At 47.3% G+C, this 13758-nt stretch overlaps 1 protein-coding gene across 1 annotated transcript; it reads left to right on the top strand.

The window, feature by feature from the left end:
• Nucleotides 1-2192: 2192 nt before the first annotated feature.
• Nucleotides 2193-5063, top strand: IER2 (immediate early response 2). Its single transcript, XM_077327272.1, has one exon. It carries the CDS (start codon nucleotides 2661-2663, stop codon nucleotides 3408-3410), a length of 750 nt encoding a protein of 249 aa, XP_077183387.1. The 5' UTR covers nucleotides 2193-2660; the 3' UTR covers nucleotides 3411-5063.
• The last annotated feature ends 8695 nt before the right edge of the window (nucleotides 5064-13758 follow it).

The raw sequence follows: 13758 nt of genomic DNA, 5'->3' as shown, positions 1-13758 counted from the left end.
ATCAACTGCCAGTCCCATCTAATGGACATTCCTTTACCTCAGTGGCAGCATTGCTATGGAAGAGAAGCAGTCCACCTGCCCATGTTGTAGAAAGGAAGAAAGGAAAGAAATGCTGTCCTCTACATTCTGCCTGTGTAGGAGATACTAAAGGGGGAGGGGATGACATGAATAATTGGTATACCTGACTTAGAAGTGAGCAACTGGAGATGAACATACTGTTGCAGCTCTTTGAAGAGAAAGAAGGTTTCACACATTGCTTGCCCTTACACTGTACCCACATCTTCAGTTTAGTTTACATGCACGGAGATATTGTAGTTTCAGGGAAAGTATAGGTTGCTCATGCTGTATTTTTACCACTGGTGCCCACAAATAAGCTTGTGTATTGTTCATTTTCTGCAGATGATATTTGATATCATTGTACATAGAATGCAACACTCAGCATCATTTCTAATTCAGATGTCTTACATTTTGATAGCTAGTAAGATTCATCATTTTTAGAAGAAATATGGGGATTGCAGGAACCAGCTTTCAACCACAGAGCATAAATCTATTTTGGGGTTCAGGCCAATTAGTGGTTAATCTTTTTAAAAAAAACAGTATTAAAATGAACTTTCAAATGACATTGTGTCATATCACCTGTTACCATATGTTACCTGTATCTTTTCCTGTTCCCTGTAAACCGCCTTGAGCCCTCGGGGAGGGCGGTATACAAATATAATAAATAAATATGTAGGATATTTATAATTTATCTGCATAAATACACAATTAGTTCTTGACCATGAATCTTACTGGTTCTTGACCATGAATCTTACTGCAGTATCCTATGCAGTTATACCAGTCTAAGCCCAAATGTAAGGGTAAAATCACCTGATACTCATAACTGTCAAAACAAAAGTTTATTCTTGTCCCTGATACTTCCCCTCTCCCTAGCAGTTAGTACAAAGAGAGGGATTCCAACCAAGCCAAATTAGTTCCCTCGCTTGATTGACTGACACAAATAATAAAAGTAGGAAAGGGGTCATGCCAGCCAATTCCCTTGAAATCAGTGGGATTTAATTCCACGTAAAATGTTCAGAACTTCAGACCTGATGAGGCTTGGAGCATATATCTTATGTTAAGACAGGAAAAAAACACTGAAATCAAATGCACATTCTAACTAAAACAGGCTTTAGTTAAGTTAGTAATATGGGAAGTACAAAACAGGTTTTTGTTTTTATGCTCTAGTTAAACCATGCGAAAATCAGACTTATATTCAAATGAACAGGGACAGGATTGGGCTATACAGTGGGAACTGTTTGAGAAGACACCCTCACCCATTTTGTCTTGCTGGTTCACACACCGTGTCACAATACAGATGTAATATCACAGACAGAACTTTCACAAACTCAAGTACAGTAATCAAGCATAGAACAATCATGTGGTGCATACACATGTATGTAGGCAGTAATGGTTGGGAAATGAGGTGGTCTACACCCTCAGTGAAGCTAGGATTGGCCAGCATGGAGGTGGCATCTCCCTTAAACTTCTAGTTTAATACCCCTAGATTTACATGTTTTGTGGCAGGTACAAAGAAATAATACAATTCTACAGTTTTTAGCAATGCTCCGTTACTAGAGCACTGGTTGAAATTACCATATTTCACACATATCTGAAGAAGTGTGCTTCTTCAGGTCCACGGGACTCAACCTTATCCTACTGCTTCAGATCAACATGGCTACCCACCTGAATCCATCTAGGTATGTCACTCTGGATGTGCACCTGTGGTTGTTGCATGGCATGTGCAGTCTCCCCCCCCCCCAGCTCATTAAGGTCAGTTATTGCAACATTTAGTCATGAGTTTCAGGTAAGTATCATTGGGCCACACATAGATATAACTTGCATTTTACTGTGCAGTGTTATCCTCCCCTCTCAAAAAGAAGGTAGTTCATACATCAATTGCCAAATCAGCAAGTGTATTCTGGAATGTATTCACTGAGGGATGTGTCTACATGTGTGAATCGGTTCCAGATACTTCCTGCCTCATTCCTAGCCCTTCAAGCGTCTGTTAAGTCAGTCACATTCAGTACAGCACGACTGGAATGTGATAAATATGCTTCCACTGGGGGGCCTTCCACTGGAGAAATCCCGCCCAAACTAATTAGCTGTGCGTTGAAACAAGCGATAGAAATCCGCAGCCATAGGTTCTGCACTCTTTGTAACATAGCTTTCCTAGGAAGTGCATTGCAGTCATAGAGAGCAGAAGCCAGTGGAAGGTACAGGGTTTTGTTTCTTTGGGGGGAGGGGGGCTCGTTGGACATCGTCCCTCTCAGCCGCCGAGCGTGTCGCCTCTTTCTCCTCCCCTCCCCCATTGCCTGCCATTTCCGTCTACCCCTCCCTATCCCGGAGCGGGCGGCCAAAGGCGCGCGGCAAAGGGCCGGATGCGGCTCGCACAGTGGGCGGGGGAGGCCCAGGCGCTGAGATCACCAGCCGTATAAAAGGGAGCGCGCTGGGCGCGGCCCCGTTCACTCGGGGCGGACGGCGCGAGGAAGGGCTCGTTTGGGAAGGGCACGCCGTTTGCAGCATCGCGTGCTAGAAAGGCGGCGGGGGGAGCGCCACTTTCGCCTTCGCGGGGGAAGGACAAAGGTTTCCCGGCCGCCTCTGAGGAACCCCGAAGGCCAGCCATGGAAGTGCAGAAGGAAGCGCAGCGCATCATGACCATGTCGGTGTGGAAAATGTACCACTCGCGCATGCAGCGAGGCGGCCTCCGGCTCCACCGCAGCTTGCAGCTTTCCCTCGTCATGCGTAATGCCCGAGACCTCTACCTGTCCGCCAAACTGGAGGAAGACGACGAGGTGGCCGCTGCGGTCGGTACAGGAGAAGACTTCGCCGGGCGGCAGCCGCAGCTGGACTTCCAGGCGCCAAGCCCGCACCATCTGGAGGGGCCTCCGTCGGCCGCCAGCCCGCAGGCCCTGGAGAGACTTCCTCAGGCGCAGCTGGAGGCGTCTCTTCCCAGCCCGCCGGCGCCGCAGCCGCTCCCTTCGCTTTCCGCCAGCCTCGAGCCGGAGCCCATGGAGACCCAGGACGAGCCCGGCAGCTTGCCCGCGCCTCCCCCGTCTCGGACTAGCTGGAGCCGGGGCGCCCCCAAGCCGAGCCGCAAGCGCCGCAGCAGCAGCCTAGGCAAGATAGGCGCCGCCGAAGCCGGCCTGGTGCCCAGCAAGAAGGCCAAGTTGGCGGAGGAGGAGGAAGGCGAGCGGCAGCCGCAGCGCCAGGAAGGGCCTTTCCCGAGCTTGGCGCGCGTCTTGCAGGACCGCTTCTCGGGCTTGATCCTCGCGCCGCAGGCGGCCAAAGGCGGGCCCGACGAGCCCAAGGCGAGCTGCAGGCAAGGCGACGGCGTGCTGAGCATCGTGGTGAGAGCCGTGGTGGCCTTCTAAAGCGCCCCCGCCAGGGACTCGGAGCCGGAAACTTCTCGCTCCCGAGAAGCGGAGCCCGCCGGAGCCTCTCCTGGGCGACGGAGGAGCCGAACGCCGCCTCCCACACGCGGCCCCCAGTTCCTCGGCGGCGGGGCCTTGGCGGCCCGGAAGGCGCGCTGGGGGGCGGGGGCGGGGAGCCCGAGCGGGGCCCTCCTCCTGGTCCCTCCCGGTGGGGATGGGCGAGAGACGCTCGGGGGCTCGGTGGGGGAGCAGGCGGCGCCAAAAGGCCTGCGGGAGAGGGAGCGACGCTTGCCGAAGGACGCCCCGACTCGGCCAGCGAGCCCGGGCCGCAGCTGTTGCTGGAAGGACTGGCCACGCCACTGAGAGCGTCAGCGCTGGGGAATGGAGGAGCTGGAAGCACTGAACTTGGGGAGAGGGGGGGAGACCTCCAGGAAAGAAGGGAGAGACTTGAAACCCGTCGGATCCTTCGGGCTGAGCCCAGACGGTTGACTCATGTGGGAAGCAACCACTATCTTATCTGTACGGCGCTTTGTTGGGTTGTTTGTGTTGTGCTAGTCAATAACAATGACGCGCCTGTCCTGCCTTTTCGAAAAGTTGGTGCCTCTTCTGAGTGGCTGCCTCTCCCCTCCCCCTGCTCTTTGGCTGGGGATTAAATGGAGGGGAGCCCCCCTGAAGGGTTAAAAAGTCTTGCTGAGAGTTGTTGAAGAAAAGCAGCTTTTGTCAGGCCCGTGGGGGGTGGGGGAGAGATCGACCCAGCATTCTTTTCCTCAGGGCCATCCCTTTTTTTTCCTAACCAGTAATTAAGGATGATGAAGTGGCCTGTTTCTTTGTGCCAGAGAAGATCTCAAAACCAGATTGGTCTTGCCTGTGTGTATGATGAGTGCAGAAACAGGAGAGGGGGGGCACCCCAACCGGTCATACTAGTTATGACACATCTCTCATATGACTAGTATTTGCATTACACTGGGTCCAAGAGTGCAGGGGATTTCCTGCTTATGCTGCCTTAGCTTTCTGTGTGTGTGTGTGTGTGTGTGTGTGTGTGTTAAAGGTGTGGGTAGAACCCTGAGTGACTGTGTATTGAGGGGGGAGTTAAAGTACAGATGGCAAGTACTTACTGGCAGCCTTCTCAAATGGCTGAAGTTTATGAGATATACATAGAACGGTGGTGGACAATACTGTTTTTACATAAGCAGAATTTTCCCCCTCAACATCTCACTTGGAGAATGAGATGGATGGTGTTTTGGCAGTGTTTAATTATTTTTTTATATGTTAGCGTGTGGTCATTCTGCAAAATTCCAAGACAAATCTCCCTTTGTTCGTTGCAGTATTTCTTCCATTTGGTCTATTGTGAAATGCTGTTTGTTGTTCTGGGTGAATTTAATATAAACATTTTTCAAGTGCGTGTCTCATGTAGACTCCTGGCTTGAGAATTTGAAATGTTCATGAAACATTATTTTTGTTTCAAAACTGGCAAGATTGACTGTCAAGGTACTCTGTAATGCTGCCTGTATGTCTTCAATGTTTGTAACTTGTGTTTATCTTTTGTTGCTTGAAATGAGGCGGGGGGGATACAGGCTTTTTTGGTTGTTTTTCAGCCTCATGTTGTAAATAATTTTGGTCATTGAAATAAAGACCATTGATTTTTTAAGAAAATTTCCTACGATGCTTCATTCTTGATTAAATCTTAAAATGCATACAGAGGGTTATCACCCTCGGTGGGTGTGAAAGGGGAAATGCTCAAACACCTAGGTCCTACGATTTATGCCAATTACATTAAGAACTGGTTACATGTAAAGGATAAGGAAGTAAAAAACCAAGGGGCTTGGAGGAACACCAACGTGGTGGGAGGAGAAACATCTTCTGAGGGCCACAGTTCATAGCTGAATTTAACACCCATCTCCCATAACTCTGCTGTGCTCTTAAAGACTAGCCCAGATGGCCTATGACGGGTAGTCAAACTGCGGCCCTCCAGATGTCCATGCACTACAATTCCCATGAGCCCCTGCCAGCGAATGCATTTTAAGTACACCTGGCCTATGACTCCAGTGGTGCTCTAGACTCCTAGTACAGCTAGAATGAAATCATCTTGTTATGTGACTGTTTCTAAGAGTGGATGGAGAAGGATGAGCAAGTGTCACCTTGCTTAAGCTAGGTTGTTATTCCTGTTTGGCTTTTAGGCCACCGGTTTTCAAAGCTCTCTCTGCTAGGTAGCTTGGGTCAAACTATTGAGTTGCATAACAATGTGTGGCTTCAGGATGGGCGTGAGAGCACAGGCAGCTTATATTTAGAACTGCAGTAACAGGGTTTGTAAACTTGTTTATGATGAACTAAAATAGCATTTCCATAAACATGGGCCAGTAGCCAGTTGGACAGAACTGGCAGGCAGGAGCTTCCATGTGAGTGCTTTGCAAAACATTAGCAGCTGCAGTGTCTCAAAGGTGATCTGAGTGAGCATCTTGAGCTTGTCTGCAGTTCTCACATCACACAGTAGAAACCTTATAAGGGGTTTGTTGGAACAACCCAGTTTTGTCAAAAGATTGGATCCCGCGTGGGCTGTGCACCACCATAGATTTTCACAGATTATGAAAGTCCCCTCAATAGAAGCTTTTTACAAGAGAAGATAAACTCTTTGGGTGAGGTCTGTCTTGATTTAGTTGCTAGCCAGCAGAACAAACCTTTAGTTATAATCCCAGCACGATTTTTTTTTGTCATTTCAAAATGTACTTGGACATGTAATGAAACAAGAATTGGTTTCTGTTTAAGGAACCATGCATACTATTGAAGAATGGGAATAAAGTGTTTCTCAAACCAATAGTCTCACAAATGCAAAGATGCCCCTCCACTAATTCATTGGCTTTAGGATTTATTAATTTGGGGAAAGTCTAATATTTAACTTCTTCCTAGTTGAATAAAGTCAGTACACCAAGCATCCATGCATCTTGCAAAGTGGGAACAAAATGTATTCTACAATAAATGTTGTCTTATAGTACACTGGACACGCATTCTGGCTTCCAGTAGGTGTTCTGTGAGACAGCTGGGGAGAACTGAAATCAATGGTGAATGGGGCCCCAAAGGCTAAAGGAGCTCCTCCATGATTCAGGGCTCAGGAATTCACTTGTAACATGAGCTGCAGCCACTTTAAAGATCATAAGCTGGTAGTTTTCCCTTCTCCACAATCTAGTTACCTTCTCCCTGGCTGATTTTATGAAATTAGCTCTTCAGCAGATGTGAAGTACTTGAGGCTTCTATTGGAGGCACAGTGGACAGCCTGAGCTTTTTTGTTTTACTGCGAAGTTTGGAATTACTGTCACTTTTAGAAGAGATTGGAATTTCTGGCTTAGTTTCCCCACAAAGTGGTAAACTTGTGTCCAGGCACTTACTTCAAATTGCAGGTAGAGGGTCAGGAATTTCTTTAAAACTTAAATGTAGTTATTACAGAGGAGTCTCCTAACCTAGCTTTCTCTGTCATTAGCTTCCTTGAGAAGAATTTTTTTAATGTATGGAGGTTTGTTCAAGCTGAAGTCATAGCCAAAACCTAAATTTCCCACCAAGGGACAGCTAGGCATCAGGTTCAGCCCAACCCTATTTCTTCCCACACAAAACCTACTCCACCCCTATCAGTGAGTCAGCTGGAAAGTCAGTGTTGGTCACAGCTTGGTTGCTCTGATCTTATTCACAAAACATTGGAGCAATTATTCTACCAAGCACCATGACCTACTTTTCTACAAGAGCCAAACAATCTGTACAAATGGAAGAACGAGATGGTATATTCTGCTTTGGGGTCTTCGGCTCCTGCTGAATGATAAAAAATCCTGTCTTGTAACATACAGCAGGAACGCTGAACAGAATTGAGAACTACCAGATAGGATCAAAGGCACCACGCCCATATGCCTATAGGTCATTACTGTTCCTTTCAGCCTTAGGAGTTCTTGGAAGACATTCTCTTGTGCATAGGGCTGCTTTGAATTTACAATGGGCAGGGAAAATCTCATTTAGGGACAAGTCAGGACAAGATAGTGTTTAGAGTTGGCAGGGCTTTGTAGGTGGTCTCGTATACATTTTCCCCACAACCACTAAACAAAAATAAAATCCCAGTTCTGCCTCCCACAAACAATCTCTGTGTCAGATATGGTGTAAAAATTTACATCTGGCAAGGTTCTGAATTGAATCTTTTTCCTTATTAAGATACTTGGAAGTTCTGTAGCCTCTTCAGCAGAGCTTTTGTAACATTCTATATACCTCGAGATGAGATTATTGTCTGTATTAAGAAAGTTACAAATCCATGAACTAAGAAAAGATAGAATCCATCTGTAAGCTTTTTATATCTAAAGTGGGGGGGGGGTGCTGGGAGTTTTTTGGAAGCTTTTTATTAAGCAGGAAAGAACAGAAACATTCTTTTTAAAAAGCAACAAAACAGTCTGAAACACTGCCAAATTTGAGATCAAATGACGAAGGTACGCTGAACACACACAGCCTTTAAAAAATGTGCAGGTGAAGGATCCAGTACTTCCCCACCCACCTTGCTGCACGCTATTGCTTTCAGCATTTTTCTTCTGGCCTGGTTCAATTCACTGTATGAATGCTGAGCTGGCAGAAAATGCTGACAACATCTAAGCAAACTGAAGTAAGTCTGGACAGGATTTCTCTCACCAGCATGTATTTTATTGCAGTCTAAGAGAAGAAAGAACAAATCTGTTATCTGCTGAGATATCAGTGAGTGAATATATGTGTAAAGAGATACATATAGGTCTTCCCATCATGTCCAGAGTCTGGCCTTTTGTAGTCCAGAGATCACTGACTCTGTATTCATATGCCACAAAGTTTGGTGAGACTTGAAAGCCTGAATTTTTCCCCCACTAACATCAGCTTATTTCTGTGCATCCCATGGTTTTATCTCTACATGTGCTGTGATAGAATAACTAGGGCCAAGAGTTATTCTTGAAGCCACTGACCAGGGAAGAATGTGTATAAACTCCTTTGTTCAAGGTCAAGGGTCTGGCTTGCTTTTTGAGCATGCAAAAACCTTGTTCTGCCAGATGATTAAACAAGCTGCAAGGCATTTTATTCTAGCCAAGGCTGATGCAAGCTCTCCACATTGCCCACTGTGTTGATTTGGAAATCATCATCTCTGCTAGTCAGAGGGTGTTTTGAGCCTGCAAAATATACATTAGACCATCCTAAACTAGGTTTTCGGAAGACCTGAGATTTTAAAAATGAATACAGTATTTGTTGGCGTATAAGACTACTTTTCCCCCTGAAAAACATGCCTCCAAGTGGGGGGGTCGTCCTATACGCTGGGTGCACTGACATAGCTGCCCATAGTACTGTAATGTAATGTAACAAACTCTATATTTTGAGTGGAAATGTTGGGGGGTCGTCTTATACGCCTAATCGTCTTATACGCCGGCAAATACGGTAATTTTATATATCTTTGCAGATCCCTACCCTCATGCCCAGTAAATCCAAGAGAGGAGTGCATATGCAGCATCACAAATAATAAGTCCACAGCTCTACGGCAAAATATGTGGTTTGAACATAAGACTCTTGGGGTAGCCAAGCTAGGAAAGACTCCTGCCTGAGAGCTTGGAGAAAGCATGCCAGTCAGAGGAAACACATCTGCACCAAATGCCTCGCGTTTGAGACCAGTGATCTGCTCCAGCCTGAGCCAGATCCTTGTCTATTCAAGCTGAGTAATGAAGGAAATACTTATAGATCTATATCCATACTTCGCTACTAGAGTTTCAGGAAGCAGCCACAATATAGTACAGGCTTTCTCAACCAGAATTTCACAAAACCCTGGACTTTTCTGATGGCCCAAGAAGGGTTTCCTGAATGGATGAGAGTTAAATTTTTATATATTTTAAAAACATTTATCAGGTGACATGCCTATATATGGTCATGCCAAACTCCCTTCCCTCCCAAAATGACCAATGAAGGACCTGGAGGGGGCCTATGCCTTCCAACCCTGTCCTGTATGATATCTGGGGTTTCTCAAAGCCTGAAGAATGTTTCAGGGGTTTCCCAACGATAAAAAAGTTGAGGAAGGCTGGTTTATTTCTTTCTTTATTATTAAGATTTAGATTTTTATCCCGCCATGCTATGAAGACCCGTGGTGAGTTACATGAAGACAAATTAAAACGCCATTACAATAAATCACAGTCCCCAGTATAATTAAACCAATAAAACTCACAAAACGGCAGCATATTCCCCGATCCTTCCCCAATTTACAATCAAACCATCACAGGTACAGGATTGCAGAGTAGAGTAGTGCTGGCTGGAGGAGGGGCCCCATTTGTCCCTGAAACCCAGCCTCAACCAAAAATGTGGTGGAAGAGCTCCATTTATAGGCTCTGCAGAACTCAGACAGCTACGTCAGGGCCCTCAGCTCTTCCGGGAGCTCATTCCACCAGGTTGGGGCCAGGACCAAAAAAGCCCTGGTCCAGGTTGAGGCCAGGCATGCTTCTATGAAGCCAGGGACCACAAGTAGATTCACACCCACAGAGTGAAGAGTCCTGTGGGGGGCATAAGCAGACAAGCAGAAAGGCAGGGCCCAAGCCACAGAGGGCCTTCAAGGTTAATACCAAAACCTTTAGAGAGCCAGTTTGGTGTAGTGGTTAGGAGTGTGGCCTTCTAATCTGGCATGCCAGGTTCGATTCTGCACTCCCCCACATGCAACCAGCTGGGTGACCTTGGGCTCGCCACGGCACTGATAAAACTGTTCTGAACGGGCAGTGATATCAGCGCTCTCTCAACCTCACCCACCCCACAGGGTGTCTGTTGTGGGGAGAGGAATGGGAAGGCAACTGTAAGCCGCTTTGAGCCTCCTTCGGGTAGGGAAAAGCGGCATATAAGAACCAACACTTCTTCTTCTTCTTCTAATCTGATCTAGGCCACAACTGGCAACCAATGCAACTGTTTCAGTACAGGCTGGATGTGGGCTCTCCAAAATGTACCATTGAGGACCCTGGCAGCTGCATTTTGCACCAGCTGTAATTTCCAGGTCAAAGACAAGGAAAGGATCGTGTAGAGCAGTGGTCCACAACCTTTGTCAGGCTACGGACCGCTGTGCCGGGGTGCGGGGAGAGGGCGACCCGGGGCCCCGCGCGTGCGCGGCAGCTCCAGTGCAAACGCGCATGCGTGGACTTGCCGTGCGTGCGTGTTTGCGCCCCCGCCGGACGCAAACGCGCACGCGCGGCAAGTCTGCACGTGCGCGTTTGCGCCACTGGCATGCCGGCGGCTGCGGCTCCCTCTCCCCGGCCCCTCCAGGCCGCAAGGAAATCGGCCTCCAAAGCGGCCGATTAGCTTGCAGCCCGGCAAGCTTCTCTTCCCGCCCCGTCCCAAAGCAAGAAGCTTACCGGGCAGCAAGCTGATCGGACGCCTCGGCGACCGATTTGCTCGCAGCCTGGCGAGCTTCTCGCTGTGGGTGGGGGGTGGGAAGAGGGAGCTTTGGCCCAGCACCAAGGCCTTTGCGGCCCGGCACCGGGCCGTAGCCCGGGGGTTGGGGACCACTGGTGTAGAGCGAGTTACAGAAATCTAATCTGGAGGTGACCGTTGTATGGATCACTGTAGCCAGACAGTCTGAGGGCAGGTAGGGTGCTAGTAGCTTAGCCTGATGAAGATGGTAAAATGCCATGTGGGCCACACCTGTAACCTGGGCCTCCATTGAAAGGGAGATATCCAGAATCACACCCAAATTTCTGGCCGAGGGCGTGATGTTAACCTGCACCCCAGGCAGAGTGGGTAAATGTGCTTCCTGTCAAGCCTCCTTTCTGCCTAGCCACAGGACCTCCATCTTGGAGGGGTTGAGTTTCAGGCAACTCTGCTCTAACCATCCAGCAACTGCTTCCAAACTTCAGGCAAATGTATTTGGGGGGGGGGGGAGTCCTGGTGTCTGTCCATGAGGAGATAGTGCTGGGTATCATCCACATATGGGTGACATCCCAGCCTGTAGCATGGCCACCGCATAGCCCTCTAGCTTTTTAATCTTCTGTGAAATGCAAGATGTTTTGGTTAACAACAAGCACACATTTTTTTTAAATACTATATTGCACTATAATATATTTGTTGTGTTTGAATTCGAGAATCTCCTCTCTCTTTAGCTTTCCTGCCCTATTGCTTTGTAGGAAACCTCTCAGAAAACCCACATTATTCTGCATTGCACCTAGGACCTCTGTTACACCATTCATCACCTGTGCAAGACATTCCCCTTTGTGAATAGACAGAAGGGTCTTTGATAATGCCCCAAGCACATCTCCAGCAGAACAAAGGCAGCATAGCTAATGGCTCCCACTCACAGTGTGATTCTCTGCCAGGAATCTGAACTCCCTCCACACACTCACACATACACACTCACACAAGGCACAGTCAGAAGGACAGAGAAAAAAAATCAAAGCCAGGATATGGGGGTTGCAGAGCTAGGAAGGCCTCACACACCAAATGCAGAGAGGTTGGTTTCCTGTGTATTGCCTACCCCTGGAGACAGGATACCAAAGCGGATGGCCTTTTCTGCCTTACCATGAACGAGGCTGTATCCGGCACCTGCTCTAGTTCCTGTGTTCTCACCGGTTGGGGCAAAAGAGCAGGGAGAGGAGGGAGCACCATGGGACCATGTTTGCACCCTCAGTCATTCTTGGCTCAGTGGCCACAGCTCCTCCCTCTGCCCCAGGCCTATGAATTTAGTCCTACTGGGTAACAAAATACTTGTAAAAGGCATGGAACTTTCATTTTCCCCCCTTTGGTTTCACTGAATTTCTCTTCTGTTCAGCATGAAGCTGAATGAAAAGCAGCTCCCAAGTCTTCCTGGTTCCTGGTTACTTAGTGCAATTTATTCCATGACAAAAGAACAATCTTAAGCATGCTAACTAGAAAGCAAACCCTATTGATCTAAATAGGACTTAACTTCTGAGTGAACATGCTTTGTATTATGCTGAAATACGTTGTGACACCAGCGTTACCTTGATTTATCTCTGAATAAAATATACAGGAAAGGCATGCAGGCCTAAACAACAGCCACAAGCCCTGCCATTCCCATGTAAATATATACATGCTTTTAGAGGTATAGCCTAATACCAACCCTAGACTCCCAGACCATAATCTCAGTTTTGGAGAGCACATTTCCTGGTCACAAAGATGGCAAAGAAGCCCGGTTGGAAGCTTAGGTGAGTATGGGATCAACTGGAGTTGTGCAAGTTTGTGTGCCTGTTTCCCTCTGAGATTGATTTTGCTGTGCCCAACTTCCCCTAGCCTGGGTTCTCTCAATAGCAGTCCCTTTGCAGTCACCTCATGCCCTGCCACATTGCTGTTGCAGGCTGGAATCCCACGATTCCTACAGCTCTTTGTGTGAGGAATTGCTATTGACTATTATCCTGGGCCGGGAACAGCCAGACAACCTCATTAAAGTGCTCCAACCTGGGCAATTATGGGACACACCTCAGAATAATTAGCACCCATGGGAAACTGCTTTGCAGACTGGCTGCATACACTAACAGCCAGAGCAGGTTATTCTAGAAGCCAGAACTCCTAACGCTCCCCCCCCCCCCCCACACCTGCTTTTTCACTCATTAGTAAATAAGGAAACAAAAACCCAGGGAGAGAGAGACATGACATTTTTAGGAACACTGACTTTATGTCACATGACCTCTTTGAACATTGAGTTCTCTGCCTCTAACCATTCAACACAGAGGGGAAAACAGGACCTCACAGGGATTTCAAAGCCAAAGATCCCTTGAAGCAAGTGAAGGATCCCTCTGATTCCGCTATATCAGGCTTTCTCAACCAGGGCTTTGTGAAACCCTGGTTTTTCTTGGTAGCCCTGGAAAGGTTTCCTGAATTGGTGGGAGTTAATTAATCTACATATGTATGTATGTATGTATGTATGTATGTATGTATGTATGTATGTGTATATATATGTATATGTATATGTATATATATATATGTGTGTGTGTGTATATATATATATATATATATATATATGTGTGTGTGTGTGTGTGTGTGTATATATATATATATATATATATATATATATATATGTGTGTGTGTGTGTGTGTGTGTGTATATATATATATATGTGTGTGTGTGTGTGTGTGTGTATATATATATATATATATATATATTTTTTTTTTTTTTTTAAGACCTTGTGGGGAGGAGTTAGGGTGGGACCCGTCCGGGATAAAAACTCAGAGAGGGCCAATCAGGAGCCGCGAAGCGCCTCCTGATTGGCCCTCTCCGAGGGCCACTCAGGGGCCAAGTGGCCAATTGGCCCGCCCTGGACTCCCTGACCGCGCTCCGTCCCCATATGGTTCACTGCCGGCAAAGAAGCAGGGCGGCTGCGTCAAAGATGCGGCCGTCC

The sequence above is a fragment of the Paroedura picta genome, chromosome 3 (assembly GCF_049243985.1).
Source record: "Paroedura picta isolate Pp20150507F chromosome 3, Ppicta_v3.0, whole genome shotgun sequence".
NCBI classification, from domain to species: Eukaryota; Metazoa; Chordata; class Lepidosauria; order Squamata; family Gekkonidae; genus Paroedura; species Paroedura picta.
The sequence above is the reverse complement of the archived record's forward strand: the minus strand, read 5'-3'. Positions and strand labels throughout refer to the sequence as shown.

Bases quoted from the DNA above. Each gene is read 5' to 3' on its own strand.
- IER2 (XM_077327272.1), top strand. From the start codon at position 2,661: ATGGAAGTGCAGAAGGAAGCGCAGCGCATCATGACCATGTCGGTGTGG.